Source organism: Lepidothrix coronata, unplaced genomic scaffold (genome assembly GCF_001604755.1).
Source record: "Lepidothrix coronata isolate B3197 unplaced genomic scaffold, Lepidothrix_coronata-1.0 Scaffold143, whole genome shotgun sequence".
In the NCBI taxonomy this organism is placed as follows: Eukaryota; Metazoa; Chordata; class Aves; order Passeriformes; family Pipridae; genus Lepidothrix; species Lepidothrix coronata.
This window is the reverse complement of record NW_016690323.1, coordinates 1,885,719-1,903,512: the sequence shown is the minus strand read 5'-3', so window position 1 is coordinate 1,903,512 and position 17,794 is coordinate 1,885,719. Positions and strand designations below refer to the sequence as shown.

General features: G+C 40.8%; 1 protein-coding gene across 1 annotated transcript; it reads right to left on the bottom strand.

Moving 5' to 3' along the window:
- Window positions 1-414: 414 nt before the first annotated feature.
- Window positions 415-13,905, bottom strand: RGCC (regulator of cell cycle). Its single transcript, XM_017827835.1, has 5 exons — window positions 13,828-13,905; window positions 13,506-13,685; window positions 3,940-4,047; window positions 2,377-2,439; window positions 415-779 (listed from the first exon to the last, which is right to left on the bottom strand). Exons 1-5 carry the CDS (start codon window positions 13,862-13,864, stop codon window positions 772-774), a joined length of 396 nt encoding a protein of 131 aa, XP_017683324.1. The 5' UTR covers window positions 13,865-13,905; the 3' UTR covers window positions 415-771.
- Window positions 13,906-17,794: the final 3,889 nt, after the last annotated feature.

Below are 17,794 nucleotides of genomic sequence, written 5' to 3'. Positions count from 1 at the left end.
GTATTTTCTTGGTGCTACAGGACCTCCATACCTTTAAACTGATGGGCCAAATATCTGACCCCCCAACTAGTCCTTCATGTCAAATGGTCTGCAATTTTAAAGCTAGCTTTTACATAAAGCTTAAAATACGTGTTATTGTCCAAATCTTTAATAACTCCCTTTTATTGATTTGTATTTAAAGCAAATCTGAAGTAACAGTTTGACCAGTTTTATTATTTTTTCCAATTGCATTAATTTTACATAGTACAAAATTCTCTTATTTAAGCAATCACATAAAACCAGCATAACAAATTTTGCCAGACAGGAAATACACCTTTATCGAGATATTTTAAAGCATGTTGTTTTCAATAAGAGTTTAATTTGTTCTTATGTTTCAGAGTTGTCATGTACATAGGAAGCTTCCAGACATCCAGATTCCAGTTCAGAATTTATTTGCATATAAAAATATATTATAATGGAAAAAAGCATTAAAGTTCTCAACTATATAAAATTACAAATATATTTGCATAAAAGCAACTTTAAATTACAATTTAAACTATATTTTAAAGCAAAATAGAGCTGTAACATTTAAGTTATCTTATTCCATCTGCTGCAACATAAAAAACCTGGTATCGCCACAGTTAAATACTTGTAGGAGTTTACAAAGGTTATGTGCAGAAGGTGAGTATCTTGGGGAGCAAAGTTACCAGACAAGGGCAGCAGTTCTCAGGGACCGATGTCACTTATCCTTCAGAGGACACCCACAGGCAAGCACAGTGCCAAAAATTAATTTCACATACCTGAAAATAAAGAAGATAGATCATTACATTCTAAATTGAATAAGATTGCATGCTGTTGACACACCAGACACCCATCTACGCCCAGGTTGCTAGACTGCCTGACAGGCCAAATTATGTCTTTTTTAAATTAACATGAAAGCTGAAATTCTAGTGTGCAAAAATATAAGGCAAGTACTGTTCTAACAAATGCCTTAGGCTTGAAAAGGTATCTGTACAAAGTTCTGTGTAACCTCAAGCATATAAATACAACTCCTCAAAAATGTGATGATAAAAAATATCAGATAGAAGTTGGACCTCCTATTCACTGTACAAATGAGGCTCTGCTAAGATGCTTAGAGATTTGTTTAGTTGGTATTGAAAAAACCACACCAAAAAAAACCCACTAAAACACTAGAGCAGGTGGTAGTTTCTGCCCTCATCTTTGATGCACCTTGCAAGGGAAAAAAATGAAATCTATATATTATAGGCAGTCCCTTAAGAGTTAGCTGCAACATGGCTGTGCAAGATATAGCAATGTAAATATTTACTGGTTTAGGGTTTCATTGTCCTACACAAACCTTCAAAAACTCAGATTTTTTCAGAAGAGCAGTCAATTAAAACTCAGTGGGAAAGATGGAGTTCCCTCAAGCACACATCCATGACAGAAGACAGGAAACTAGAAATATATTTTAAGAGAAGTGAAACCAGGATTAAGATACAAGTAAGACAGCAAGGAAGTAGGAAGCTCAAGGAAGTCTTGAATTAAGTCTGGGTCTTCAAAAAACACAGGGGAGGGAAAATACCTAATGAATATATGAAACTCTCAGTTCATAGTTTGAGAGGGCTTTGTTTATGCTGCTATTTAGGTCTAGTCCTACAATTTGTTAGTTTGGGCTCTGTAGCTTAGCTGCACACAAAAAGAAACAAACATACCAAAACACAAAACAAACACATATTTTATGTTTACAACATCAGAGGAAGAAGCAAAAAGACTGCCAGAGTACCTGGCTGGCAATAGGTGGCCAGTTTTTTTAGTTGTTTTTTTTTTTTCCTTAAAAATCATAATGAAGAATCCATTACTGTGACTGGAAGATACAATTTCTAGATAGTGAGAGAAAATGTGATCTAAATTCCATTCGTGGTAAAGACAAGTACAAACAGGATTTTGACATTTAGTTTAGGTCAATAGATACAGTTATCTGGCTCCTCAATTCTTTCATAAAGCAAAGTCCAGAATAGAAATGTTTTCCTCACCTATGGTTATTCCTCATGTTGCTTAGCTTTATAATGAAGGAACAAATCCTCACTTTTTAGCTGAGTTTTGAGTATTTAGGAAAGTGATGTTTACTTGATCTGTACACTGACAAGGAGTGGTGAATTGCAGCTGCCTCAGAGGTGGAGACAGGGGTTCATTGCCTTGAACTGCATGCCTTGAACATTCAGGCAAAGATCTGAATTTAGGCTATTTCACCTTCTTATACACAATGATCCATAGGACTAGCAAACTAAAATAAAACTGCACTATATAAACTATTTCTATTTTTCCCTTGGCCATTGGCTTTCATCACTCTTTCACAGTACCAACTGACATGCAACTTACTAATAAAAATCTACTTACTTGCTAGTGTTCTGTCAAGATCAGCAATGAAGTCCTCCAGTTCTTTTGTGTCTCCAAGCTTTGCTGCAAAAGAAGAGCCAATACTGCTTAGACATGATATATTTCTCTGGCTAGAAGAAACACTGGAACCACACAATCCTCCAGATCATTTTCAGTGGTATCTAACATGCTGTGGATTATTGTCAGTCAAGTTCAATAAGGTTGCTGCAATGTCCAAATACACTTAGACAACAGGGGAGACTGAATTGAAATTCCAGCTTTTATAGTTTTCCATTGGACAGAAGCAACACAAAGCAACAATCCTTTGTTTAGTTTCCTTGAAAAGCAGAGGTTGAAGTGAAGAAAAAAAAAAAGCTATATGTCAGCTAATCCATGCCCTTGCTACTGTGGGCATCTTCCTCATTTAATCTATTCAGATACTGTATGCATGGCACAAACAAAACCCCAGTCCAACTCGAATCTCAGCCTCCTAAAATCATGTCAGTATCACTGGCTTGCTGTGCTGTCAGATCCTTTGATCTTAGTCCATACACTATGAATTTGGAACCAAACATTCAAAGTTTTCACTCCTGACAACACCACTGGTTCCATTCAATCTAGTTTTACTGCAAGTGGCTTCCTTATTTTTCTAATCTTCATTTTTGTGGTCTATTATAAGCCAGTTTCCAACTCTATTTCTGTCTTTCTGTCTTCTCAACAGGAAGAACATCTTGACCTTTAGTGTAATTCCTTGCCAAGTACTTCCTTTCAGTTTAACTGAACTCTTTTGCTCCTTCATATTAACTATTACTCATTATTTCTTCCTACTATCATGCTAATTGAAAATAAAGCATTTAACTTGTTTTTTCATGACTGGTCACTGTGGAAGAGACATGAAAGCGTGAAAGGCTATTCAACATTCATATGAGAAGACTATTTGTAATGAAAGCACCATGTAGTACATATGTATGTGTTCATTTATTGATATGTCTGCTCTACAGTTAATTCAAGATAACCTGAATGAAACACTGTCATGGGAAGTTACATCAGCTGCAAGACAGAAGCCACTTTGAAACAGCATAGCTTCAAAGGAGCAAGGAATTACTAATACATGGCTTGTATCAGCAGTGCAAAGGTCTATATGGATCTGGGCAATTTTGTTAACTTAAACAGCAGCATAGGGCTTCAGAGGAGTCCCTCTACCCCTGCGTTCAGTCTAAGTGTTTTTATAGCAGGTGGGACACAAGCTACTTAGTTGCTTCAGTAAAGAAGTAACACAAGTTAATAATATAACTGTTATGTAAGTTTTACAATTAATCCTTATCAGACAGAAAACTGTAATTTTCTTTAGCTCAGTGTTTCAAAACTTTGCAGGTCACCTGCAAAGAAGTGCAGATATAGCAACCTACTGCCACTTAGAATCCAGACAATAATACCTGGATCTGAAATGTGTTCAACAGTAATCCTTAGTTTTATTATCATTAAAAAAAAAAAAAAAAAGTCCATGTAAGCATGAATCCTGGCTCACAGAAAGAAGCCCATATAGTTGAGGAAGAAAATGCCAGTGGTTAAAAATAAGCATACCTTTACATGGAGTTACAGATGGAGATGGCAAGCTTGGAGTAGATGCAGTTGGAGAGTTGAGCTTTTCATCACTGAGGCTGAAACTATTTCTGTAGAGTGAATCTGCACCTGTAAAAAAGTAACATTATAAAGCAAATTTAACAGCTTCTGCAATTTTGCAACATAATTGAAATCAGAAGTGGGGCCTTTCCTATATGGTCTGTTGAACTCAAATCAACAGACTTCAAAATCAGAGGAATAAATAAATAAATTATGTATTGTTGAAGGCTGTTGTTCCCACTCCTGCTGTTAAAGAGCAAGCAGTTCTAGGCTCTGTCCTCAACCCCCAGTATGGAAAGTGTTAGCTTTCCCTGAAGTCAGCATCATTTGAAAAATATTACAGGAATGACAATTATCCCACATCAGCTAAATTAGACCTGGTAGGATCCGCCTAATTCACAATATCCTGGGAAATTTTGTTACCTAAACTTTGCAAAAGTTATATAAAAAAGCTGAATAGAGAGCTCCAGGAAAAGGACAGCCTCCCAGAATGGAGAATATATTTAGTGTTGTCCTTTATTCTCAAAGCAAATGCATCCATTTCTCCATACATTACTCTCTTGCTTTAGATCTACAGCCTCTTTTCATTTTCTTTTATTCTGTGACTCTCTGGAGTTCATGAAGCAGTACATCAGTACACAAGATATTCTGCAATCTTATTTTAGGTCACCTTTCAAAGAAAGCTTTATATGCCCTGGAAAGCAACAGGAAAAGTTCCAAGTATCATTTTGATGTTCTTGTATTTTAGACAAGGCCTTAAGTTTCAAAAGTATCAAAAAGTATCTTTACCTTGTCTTTTTTCATATAACGAGTTCCATGATGCACAGTGCACACAAAGTATTAGTCATGGCTTCACTGGAAGGAGGAATTGCCATTGTGCTAGAGACACTAAAGCTGCTAGTTCTGTAGTTTTAAGCCAGTGGTCTGAAAACTGTAGTTGTATAAAAAGGAACCATTGTAACGTGAACATGCCAGTGGTCTCTATTTATTTGGTACATTTCCTAGGCCATAAATGTATGTCCTATTACAAGGGGTGGTAACTACCACTGCTTGCCATTGAGGCAATTCTGCCTCCCTGCAGCACATGCAGCATTTGTCTATGGAGCCTAGAAGGTGGTCGCACTGCAGCATTAAGTCCATTCAAGGGAGAACTGTCACACTTCCTTGGATACCTGTCCTATACCAGGAGATGACTGCCTTAGTTAAATATAGGGTGTCTTGCTGAAATAGCAAAAGGGAGCAGGATCACAGCTTGTCTTGCCAAAATCTGAACATCTCCACCTCCACTGAACATTGCCATGATGTTTCCAGGTAAACATCAAGACCATCCTCTTGCAGACTACTCCTTCACTGCAAGTTCCACCATCTTTGGGAAGAAGAGTGTGTGTCCACACCCCACCTCCTCTAGCCTGCTGTCCCCACCAGCACAAGACCACCTTCCACAGGACTATACAGTTACAGTGACAAATCAGACCAGACGACTGCACCCACAAAGCCTGTCAGATCTCTCCTCGGCCGCAAGCTGATTTGTTTCTTCTGTGCTGGCTTCCAAGCCTACCTGTGTTACAACATATGCTGAAAATGCCTTTGTGAAAAGCTTCAACCTGGAACACTTTCCTCCTTCACGTGCATTTTGGTCCACCATTGTACTGTATCTTTCAGTTTGCTCTGCCATCAGCTCTGACCGTGTTCTGGCAAACACACATGCTACCCACAGCACCATGCAAACATGAGTGATGATGTGACTGACATCTGTTGCCTGGGACTACTGCCACCAAGTCAGCCACCAGTTGGTATTTCTTGTTTATAAAGAAAAGTATGCTTCTTCATGCAGTCTTTTAATTGCAATATCTTGCCTGTTCTCTCTAAATTTGAGTAGATCCAAACCAATCTACTTGAAACTTCAGATACAAGAAAGATTTGATGAATACAGCAGAATAGAGATAACTTTAGTTTAAAAAAATGGAAAAAGGAAGCCATTTTAAAAGTGGCTCCTAAAAACATAAAAAATAACTTAAGGGGTAAAAAAAAAAATAAATCTAACACTGCTCTGCAATGATGAGTGTCACCAGTCCTGTACTATTATGCACCATGAACCCTGTACACTAAGTGTTACTTTCTCTCTATTAAAGGTATTTCCTCCTGAAATCAGCTTACAGATTTCCTACTAAAACTACACTTCTTTTCAGCCAAGATGTAAGCCCAAGTGACCAAGAAACAGAATCAAAAATTCTAGCTGTTCAGGACAAAACCCCCACCATCACCAAAAAGCCAAGTAACTTGTAATAGCTCCTCACACAAACAGTGCTGTAGCCAAGACTGTAATTCACTGAAACACTGACAAAACAGACCAAAGATAAAACACCCTCCAGGTTATGTATTTGAAAAAAAAAGGAGAACAAAAACTTGCAAATTATTTCATATTTCAAAGGTTTTACAGCTCATTGAATGAATTAAAAATAATACAGAGAATAAAGACTACAAAACTGAGCATACTTTTAATGTGGAGTTTATGCTACTAGAATCCGGACACCAAATGTAGTGATGCTGGGGATTTATATTACAAACCAATCCTTCTCACACACAAAATCCAAAGCCACAGTCGCTCTTATCTAGAATCGGAATAAAAACTTCTTTCTGTGAATGTTTGTGAGGGCAACTCATATTGCAAAAGCCTTAGTAAGCCATTAAAATTGGCCACAAACTATTCACACAATTCTTTCTTTATATCCATGTACACATCCAACCTAGCAGTGACCTCTGACACGTTTTGTGGTTTTCTCTCCATGTTCCTTCTATAAGTAGCTCAAAGTACTCACTGCTCACTTGGCAATGTATGGACACTAGAAAATGTTATTTCATACTGGCTTCCACAAACATCGTGCTGGCAAATATTTACAACTGGGCAAAGATAAAACAAAACAGAACTGTTGCTTTAAATATCTGAATGTTTTTCTTCCAGTTTCAAAAGGTAAAATATTTTCACAGAACAGTGTTATCTTCTGATGGACTATTGATATTTTCCTGAAACTTTCTCAAAGCAAAAACATACTTGAGCTACTGGCTGTGGCTTACACACAGGACCAAGCACCCAAAATTCTGGTGGTGCAAGGAGGAATGCACTGACTCCACCATCAAGATCACTATAACTGCTGAAAACAATGTACTGTTAAAAAAATACTTGGGACATCCATCGCAGGAAAATATCTGGTTTGGCAAAGTGTGGCTGAAAAGCTGAAAGCTCTGGGAAAAGGACACTTCAGTCCTTGCCCTCTACCAGCTTCCATGGCCAAGATTTGCTCATTCACCTTCAATAATGGCCCTTGGAAGGGTTCCACAGCTACACAAATACAGCATCCTCTGCAACCCAGTAAACAGAGGCTAATGCCAAGGGTCTCATTGCTGCTGTATTTCCTCATCCAGCTCCTTCTCTCCCACTGCAAATTTCTCATTCACTACTTATTTTTCACTCTGTACCTTGATTCTAGTCCCTGTGTGTATATATATAAACTATGCCCCTTCCACTATTTTAAAAAACACTCAAATTGTCTCTTTAAAAAAAGGCCTTAAAATCTGAGACTTAAGTTACTGAGTTCATTTACATCAGTCATACTAAGCCAATAGCTACAAAATTAGGGGGTAGGAATAAATATGGCTGTGTTTTACTTTGGCAGAGTACTCTGTAGTTAGTATTGACCTTTCCTGTTCCAATATAGGGTTAAACCACAAAAAAAGAAAAACAAACAGGGCAACACCATGTAAATATAGAATGTCCTCATGAAATGAGCAATTGATTGGTTCTGGGCAGTAATTAACTGAAGGAGGAAAACATCAAACTTTTCATTTCCATTGGAAAAGTTCAGTTGTCTAACTTCTTTAATATTATGCTCTTTCTAGTACCATAGTTCAAGATAATTTTAAAGAGCATTGGAAGTAAAACTTTTACTGCAGCTTTCAGTGGGAAAGTTTTAGAGGAAAAAAAAGCACAACCTTAAAGCTTTCAGAAAGGAGCTTAAAAATTCCACTCAAGTGTCTACAAACTATGAATTTATTATAAAACAGTAGCTCAGAATTTAATGAATAGACTGCAAAACTAATTCCTAGTCAGAACATAGCCTACTTGCTAATAAAATAAGAGAAAATCAGGAAACTGTAATGCCACCAGTAGAAGTGAGAAATATTCGTGATACAAAGAACTTGTTCTACAACACATATGTTGCAGCCCTCAAGGATAGTGTTTGTTTTTATCTAATCACAGTTACAGCTGGCTGCATTGTTTATTTTTTGTGGGGTTTTTGCCTAGCTAATGAACATCTGGTCCCAGACTGATAACACCTTTTCACTATTGACACATCTAAGCTTCATTACTTAAAAGATTTCAAATCACATACTTACAAGAAAGTGATCTAGGAAGCCAGAAATTCAGATCATGATATACACAAAACATGTTTTCTCATTATATACAAAGCTTACCTCTCCAATCCCCCACCACGCTTACACTCTACAAGGCCGTGTTTCCAACTCCAACCTTCCCCCTTACTAATCTTCCTTTCTAATGAGTAAGAGCAACAGATATGCTGGAGTGGTAAGAAAAAAAAGCACATTTCTCAGTGTACTGAAATACCTGGAGAGGAGGCTACACATCTGAAACTTCTGATCAGTTTTCTTTCCCTTGGACATATCAGTAATTCAATAGTTTCTTAATTTAATAATTTCTCAGATCATTTAATAAAATGTTATTTCTCCATAAGAATCTCACTTCATTTTTTTCATCATAAATACTGCCTTCTTGTTTGAGACAGGCCATTGGAAGTTCACAGACACAATCTACCTTCTCATAAGGTTCCTTCTTCATTATACTGGGATTTGCTACAAAGACCAAAGCCCCATCTACTTCTACAACCTGTCTTTCACAGCAACGCATAGCAGATGCCTATAGAAGAGCTTAAGAGTGGTGCAGTCACACGCTGATAGTTTCAAGACAAGCTCTACCAAATTCTTGTAAAGCACATATTAGTATCTTTTCTGAGACAGCAGTAGCATCAGCCTAAGCAGATCACAATGGCCCCATCCCTCCTGCTGTGATTTTATCTAGTTATTTTTGATTATGTGAACTTTTAATATCCATACCTTAAGGCAATATATTTTACAGTTTAACTGTTCACCATGAAAGAAATAACACCTTTTTTTTTTTTTGAAACATGTTAATTTAATTTGATTTCCTTGTACTGGTGAGGTAGCAGTCACTTAGGATTTTCCAGAAGACTAGTTTGTCCCCACCCAAGACATCTCTTCTTTAGCCTGAGTGTCCCAGTCTATTTAATCATTCGAAAACTATTTTATGTCTTCATTCATTTCTGTTGCCTTTTTCTTTACCTTCTTTACAGACACATATTACAAGATTGCCAACATTAACAGGCTTTTCAGGGTGAGTGCTTCAGCTCTAGATAGCATAGGCATTAGTACAAGCAGATGGAGACATCCATGGCATGTAATCACGCATCCTTGCACTACACCAGGCACTGGGTGTTAACAGATCCTGTTCAACCCCTTAATAAACTTGCACCTACTTGATTTTTAAATTATAAAATTAAGAGCTCTAGATGCACTTGGAACTTCTTTGTTGTGTTCAAAAGCCAGGGAGTATGGCTTAGAAAACATTTACATAGTTCTAAAAGTAACTATGAAGGAACACTGCAGGCTGTATGAGTGCAAAAATTGAATTGATGCATTTATTTTTCAATGCTTTTAACAGAGAGGCTGGAAGATGAACCTTTCTCAAGAAAACACGGAGCTACAAGTGTGAAACATTTCTGAGAGCACAAAACCAGACTGATTTAGCTTTTCAGTGTTATTGTAACTTTGGCACAAGAAATACTGAAGTGTTTCCCTTCTCAACCTCTCATAAAGTCCAACTTTCCATTCATTATCCTAAGCCTAAATTTGGAAAACTGTCCTGACATTGCCACATACTGCGCTAGCACAATGCACTGACTGACATGCAATTTAGACAGGCAAGCCAGTACTCTTCTTCGCAAGCTTATTCGGACATAAGAAGAAAATGCTATCTGTAAGACTGCACCAATATAGCTGCACCTACGCTAGTAGCTTTTGTCAGAACAGCACACTCTAGCACAAATCCCATTTTATCACAATCAACATAGGCTGTAAAAATAGCAAAGAGTTATAAAGTATTCCTCAACTTAGAAGTTCCAGCATGATTAATAACCTAAAGTACAAAGCTGTTATACTTCCATTCATTTGAATACATCAAGTTGAAACATAGCCAGTACTCACAGTCCAGCAACTCAAGAATGCTGAAGTATCTCCTCAGTTGCATCAAGATTTCCAGCACTGACCCAATCAGCTGTTGTGGTTAATGTAATACTTGTAGGCCAAGATCATCACGGACATCTGCACACACAAGCCTTTCTGATACTGTAAGGTCTTGAGTCCATTCTGGTGCGTACAATATTTAACCACAGCCAAGCCAGACCTCATCCAAAGATCATTTAGTCAAATAACAGGACAAGATGTGGGAGAACAAAGTACTATCACACCCATTTTCCACAGTAGTGTCTTCAAAATCATACTTTTTCTTAAGAGCCTGAAATATGTAATGTAAGAATTTAAATTAGTATTTTTGGAGCTACCTTCTCAAGAGATTTTAAGGACAAAAGCAATATTTGAAGGATTAACTACATTGATAGAGATCTTTTGTAAATTTTTCTGTTAAATTAAATAGGCTCATCCTTGGGACAGAAACCCCAGGAGAGAGAAGGTTTTCCTTACCCTACTGGGCAGTATTGTTCAACCACTTGACATCTATTACTAGCTTCTCATAAAGTTGAATTTAAGGCTGATTCAGGGGCACTGAAACAAACAGTTGCAACAGTTTAAAGTGTTTCTTTCCCTTACAGTACCATCCCTGACTGAAAAGACAGCACTGCAGGAGTGCCCAAAAGATACATACACCTAACCTTCAGCCACACCACATCAGTTAGGAGGATTAGATTAAACAACAAACAACAGATAGTACTAAAACACAATAGCCTGAACTGTTCTATACACACATGACAAAGTGTACTTGCAATAGTCTTGGCACTGGATAAGATTTTGCAAAGACAAAGTCTTCATAAACAAAAAGATCATTCAAACTATCTGCAGATAATATGGTTAGAATTTCTTTTGCATTGCTACATATTCATACTATCAGAACTTGCTCTTTTGGCTCAGTTTCTCCTTGATCCTGCAGCGGTGTTTAACCTAAGCATGACCATGGGAAGAGCAAGGTCATGAATTCAGAAAAATAGAAAAAGCCGGGGTAAGCAGGAAACTCTCTGCATCTATTCTTAAAATAGGTGTAGCTGGATTACATCAGACACTGGACTCTAATTTATAAAAGGCACTTTTCATAAACCTGCAATTCCTCTCCAATACTACTCTAACTTCAAAACAGAAGTTGTTTGCGCTGAATGATACCTTTAGGAATGGGGAGAGCAGGCTATTTTTTTGTTTCCCTTCCCTTAAACATATCCTCATACACTCCTGGTGTACCCTCATGGTCCCATATATGCCAGTGTCCAGAAGACAGTCATTTTGATTTCTCCAGAGCCACCTTTTACATGATGCATCACCAAGGGAGGAACTCAAGCACAGGATGGAATTCAGAAACTTGACAAGTTCCTCATACAAGATCTTTGAGGACTTTGTACAGAGTCATTAAATCCTGTCTATCCTACTAACCCATTAATCTTTTCAGCCTAAATCAGTGCAGATTTGTGACACAGACTTTTATTTTTCAGAACTTCCTGAAGATCTGGTCTGCCCACTTACACAAGCATGCTGTTTTCTCACCAGGCTTTCTGCCCAGACAGAGAACACCGTCATTTTCCTCCAGAGATCTTTCTTGTCAATTCTAACAGAGCAATTTTAAACAGTTTTTGAGGTTGATGTTTTCTGAACCATAGCAGACACGCTAAGTAACTGCAGATAGTTTTATCCATGCAATAAGTTCTTGATATTGGGTTGAAGGTTTTTTTGTGGTTCTAAACAGTGGAGTATTTCACTCTAAGTGTCTAAATCGTGAGATACAATAAGCGTATGCGAGAGGTTAATATATAACAACACGGAAGACTGCACAAGAAATAGTAACACTGGGGCTGTACTGCTGAAGTTATTAACAGACTTAGAACACAGTTCACATAACTTCAGTTCAGATCTCACCGTACACACCCCCAGCCATCCAAGACACAAGTGTTCAGACTAAATTGGGCACACGTTTCCAAATCGTCCTTGGAGGGAAAGAAATACTAACAAGGAGTGATTTGTCCACTACAACATGAAAAGCAGAACAGCACCTTGATCCCTGTACTACAGAAAAAACCCAAAGGCACTGCTAGGCAAGGTATCCATGTTCAGGGCAAGTAAAAGATTACCCATCAATGAAATAAATCATATCCATGATGATGATATAAAGGGCTCCGATAATCTGGAGAACCTATGCTTTCACAGCTTAAGTACTAGGAAGATAGCATTAGTGTTTTAGCGCTAAGTCAACAGAACTGCACTCTGAGTCCCTGAACTGATAGAGGCAGAATAAAAATTAGAGGAGCAGGCTTATTATAAATAGCTGCAAAATAGACAGGTTTCATAAAGCTTCCTAGGAACTAAAAAACCTGGCTATTTTTCACTGTCAGCAGAACTTATTTCTGACAAAGTAACCTACTGTTCCCAAAGAGAACAGCAGTTTCCATCCAGACTCACTGTCTGGAACAGAAGAGATGTTTTCTCTCCCTGATTATTAAAAACAGTAATAAGGGTTGAACGTTTTTCCAATTTAAGTAGAAACAATTTAGTTCCAATTCTATATTTTCTCGCTCAAAGCAGCTCTACACCCTCCCTGTTCCATTTTCTGTACACACCATTCATATATAAATCTACTGTACTTAGGCACAATGTAGCTTAAAATTAGCACCTCTGAAACAGTGATAACGCTATTCCATCCAGTTGGATGGATAGATCCAACTAACGAGAAATCTGGATGTGTTTCCACCTGTCGTAAAAAGCACACTTTAGTTCACTCTCTTTCAACAGATACTTTTGGCTACCAAGAAACAATACACGGTCCCTGCGAACCTAAGAGATATCTTTTACTCCAGACGCCGGGACACCCCAGTGTCCCGCAGCCGGCTGGCAGCACGACCTTCTCCCGTGGAGTGCTTTCTTGCGCTCATCTGCCCTGCAGCCAGCCCTGATGTGGCTCCCCTCCAGTCACTCTACCCTCCATTCAACACCGCAGAGTAAACCCAGCAGGGCCAGACTTCTCATCCCTGCGACTTCTTACCCAAAACGTTAACGAAAGGCATTGTTTTTAAAGAAATAGACGGGTTTCTCGCTCCCAGATCCCTGCCTCTCTCAAGGAGGGCGACGTGTTCGTTTAATACTTGCTTTGGAGCGTCGCTTCCCGCGCACCCCCCACCCCCGGGACAGGCATAGCCGGCACGGACGGACCGACGGACACTCACTCTCGGAGTCGCTGAGGCCGCTGCCGTCGCTGACGCTGGCGCTGCTCCGCCGCTTCATGCGCTCCAGGTGGTCGCCGTAGTAGAAGCGCCGCCGGCCGGCGGGGCAGGAGAACTCGGCTAGCACCGCGTCGAACTCGCCCAGCGCCTCCGCCAGGCCCCCGCCGCCGTCCGCCCCCGGCCCTGCCGGGCGGCAGGAGCGCCGTCAGACCGGGACGGGCGCTGCCCCACCGCGACCCCCCCTACCGCCCGCCCGCCCCGGCGGAGGGAAAGGAAAGGGAGGGAGGAAGGGGTCCCGCCCGCCCCCTCGTCCCGATGCTCCCACCTTGCCCCGCCGGCCGCTGGGCTGCAGGAGACTTCATGGCGGCGGCGGGCGGAGATGCCCCGGCGCCGCTACCGCCTCCCGCCGCCAGCATGAGCCGCCTGGCTCCGCCGGCCCTCTCTTATAGCCCGGCCGGGCCGGGCCGGGCCGTGGCGGAGCGGCGGGCGGGGGGCGGTGCCGCGGGCGGTGCAGGTGTGCCGTGCGGGGACGGGGGCAGCGGCACGCCCGGGGCTCGGCCAGGGTGTCTGGGCAGCTGGAGCCCGGCTAGCAACGCAGTCACCGCCGGGAGGTGTCGCTTCTTGTCCTGCGCCCGCCGCCCCGGCAGCGGGATGGGGGCTCCTCCGGCGTGATGCCGGTGCGCTAACTTCGGGACCGGGTGTGTGCCGGGCTGCTGGCGGAGGGAGGATACAGCGAGCGTCAGAGCCAGCTGCAAGGAGGGACTCTCACGGGAACACAAGGCTGGATCATCCTCACCCAGCCCCGTGGCTGCTCCCGACCGAGGGCACACAGCAGGACGAGGTGGCAGCAGCTTACTCGGAGTGAGCCAGTGGCTTTGCATGCAACTGCTGCTCGGCCACCCTGAGAGGCCCTTCCATCCCCACCGCACTGTGCTGGCATCTGTCCATGGTTATTGCCCTGCTCCATACGTTAGTGAGCAGTGGACACGGCCGTGAGGACAGCTGAGCCACTTTATTCCAAGGGTGACCCGAGGAGAGGAGCAGGTGGCAGTGGAAATGTAAGGAATGCTTAGGCACAGGGAGCCATGGCCCCAGGTGCCTCAGCCAGGGCGTTCTCCGGTGGAGTGCTTTCCTTATTCTTAGGAGAAAGATATTAGCACTTGTCCTGAAGTCAGGTTAACCTGATGTTTGTACATGCCATAGCTACCGAGTATTGCTCTTGTGCTGTCTCTCGCTCGTTTTAAATGAAAGCTGTCTGAGCAGCTAAAATACCAGTTCTGTTAAATACTCACTGGGGAAGACTGTCATATTTAGTTACATCCAGAAATACTGAAAACAGACACCAGGTGCTATTCCACGAGAATGTATCGGGAGCTATAATTATGTTTGTGTGTTGATGAGAATATTTAGAGTTAGAATAGAAGTGTCTGGGACAGGGAGAAGGAAGGAAAAACGTATCTCCAAAACTTTTTGACATTTAGAGACATGCTGTCATTGCTTCTGCAAGATACAATATGAGAAAAACAATATTCTAGACAATAAAACAGATTTGTTCACCTCTCCTTACTGTCTGATATAGAGGCATTTATTTATTTTTGCAGTGAATCAAAAGAAGTTCTCATGGTGAAGTTCAACTGTTATTTATTCTGTGGCTTCCTCCTCCCTGGTCTTCCTCTGTTTTTCTTTCTGCTAATAAAAGTGGCTACAAACAATCCTTTTTAAAGACCATGGTGTCACAGATGGAAAGCGAGGTTAAAAAGTGGGGAACAAGAGCATGACGTCAATAGCACAAGTAGGACGAAAGACAATAGACATAAGGCAGAAAGGAGAACTGTTGAGTATGTAACTAGGTAGAACTCACAGCCCCAAAAGACAAGGACCTGGCCCTGCAGCTGATGTCAGTTCTTTTTTGCTCAAGCATCTAAATGTGTGATCAGCCCTACCTGTCCACACACATCCCAGCCAAGCGCTGGTCCTGTGCTTGGTCTAAAGACGTGACTTAAGGGCAAAAGATGTTTGAGGCTTGAATCTATCCATTTTGTGAGGAATACAGGCAAAATAACCAAAGGATAGAAGTCCTCCTGTGCCCTTCCTGTTATTTCTCACAAAGTTGGTCAAACAATCTCACAGCTTTTTGGAATGGGGTCTGAGATCACGTCATAAAGAAAGAGCACAAAGGGGGATGATGCTGTACAACAGGGCTTGAGCTGCTTGGGGCCTTGCTGCCACAAAAAGGGAAATGACCTGCCCTGCTTCTCCCTTCTTGTACTCCTGGCCTAGACCAAAGCATGTGCTTTGAGCAGGTTTGTCTCATCTTCTGCTGAGCCAATTCAACATGTTAGAACAGCAGAAAACTAATCCGCAAGAAAGTGAGTAATTTTCAGTTGAACTGAGTTGAGTGGGCTCAGCGCAGGGAGCTAATAAAAGGAGAGAGTGGATGGGTAGGGGGAAAAAAATAATTGCTTCCTTGTAGTAATATAAGAATTTATCCCCGGTATTCTCTTTAAATTATTATTTTGCATTCAAATTGACATTTTCAGAACAATTTTTAGGCATGATGTAGAAATTATGTCATAAACTTCCATTCTTTACAGTCATATGTTTGGGAAACCTTCTTTCCTTAAAGATAACCTGGGCTTAAAAATCCTTGGTCATGCTTACTGCTCCATAGACGAGTCTTTTAACATTTCTTTCAGTAAATACTTGTGTTTTCTCCTAAGTAGCCTTGATTCTGCTGAATGCAACCGAGACTCAGCTGGTGAACTTTAATTTTCCACATAAACCATTAGCCTTTACAGGAGGAAGCAAAGATTGACTTTTATGCTTATCAGTTCTATGTCATAGACCATGTAGCCATGCACATCCATAAATATTCTTGAAAGGCTCTAACATGTTCCTGCTGAAATAGCTGCATTTTTGTCCCTAATGCCAACAGGAGGAGCCCATGTCTGGCAAAACGAAGAAGTCACTTTTGAGTGCATAGCCCTGAAACACTGCAGGCTGACACGCCTGGCTGCTCATGTTTACTGGGAGAAACATCCAACACAACTTATAATGTAAACCTCAGCTACTGAATCCCTCCCATTTTCTAGGACGCTGTCCAAGCTGTATCTGAAGTGAATTTCTTCTTGACCATTCAACACAGTGTCTCCAGATCCTCCCCAGCTGGTGACACAATGTTTACAGTGGTTTCCTACTGCATTTTTAACCTCACAAACTTGTAAGCCACACAGCTGTTTAAATCAACAAATCCTGCCTGTAAGTATGCTTCAGGGAAAGACTTTTAAAACAGACGCTCTCATATAATCAAATTGCAAGGCTCACAAGGTACTAGTTTTCTAAATGAAACATGGAGTAAATTGGGACACCAAAACAGAATCCTAGGAGGGGTTTACAGAGGCATTGGTGCTGCAGATTGACTAATCTAGTGGTTTTCAAACCACGACCCAGAGATGCTTACAGATCCATGAACAACTTCTGAGGCATTCACGTAAGACAGGAAATAAAAACAGGAAGAGAAATTTACTGGAAGCAGGTTAAAATTCACAGTATATATGCAGCACCATATGCACTTACACAAAAACTGGAACTGGAGAAGGGGGAATCTGCAAGTCCAAAATGGCTGAAAAGTTTTTGTCTAATGAATCATTTATTTTCACCACTTCAAAGAGCAAGAATACCCCAAAATATCACTCCTGTTGAGTAAGCACCATGTTCCCACAGGTAAAAGATGTTTTGTGGAACCTAAACCTGTCTTCTCACTGGTATTGATACTAGACAAAAGCCAGAGCGCTAGATCTCTGCCCATGGAAGCAGCCTGGAGTTTTGAATACATAATTTCCAGAAGTCTTTTAGTATTTATTAGTCTGTGAAAATAATAATTCTTTACAAAAGTATCAATACCAAGTTGTTAGGGTAGATACTAAATCTAAAACCTGGAAATGACAAACAGCCCATCATCACCAAACTTTTAGCTGAAGGAAAGCAAGGGAACCAAAAATTTAGACATCTGTGAAAGAGAAAAATGAAAACTGCCAGAGGATGAAAAAGCACAGGTGTCAACCAGACTGACATACAGAGAAACCCAACTCCTTGGGCCACAGAGCAGGAATAGACCAAACATCATCAGTATAACTTGTCTTCCTGTTCAGCACATCAGAACCCTGCCCTCGGGATGCTTGTTTGAAGGGAGACAGTGGTTAACACTCCAGCCTATTTTATCCTTCACGCTGCAAGTGGAATTGCCTATGTGAGTGAATTGCTAAACTCGTTCTGTAATGAGGAGAGCTGTC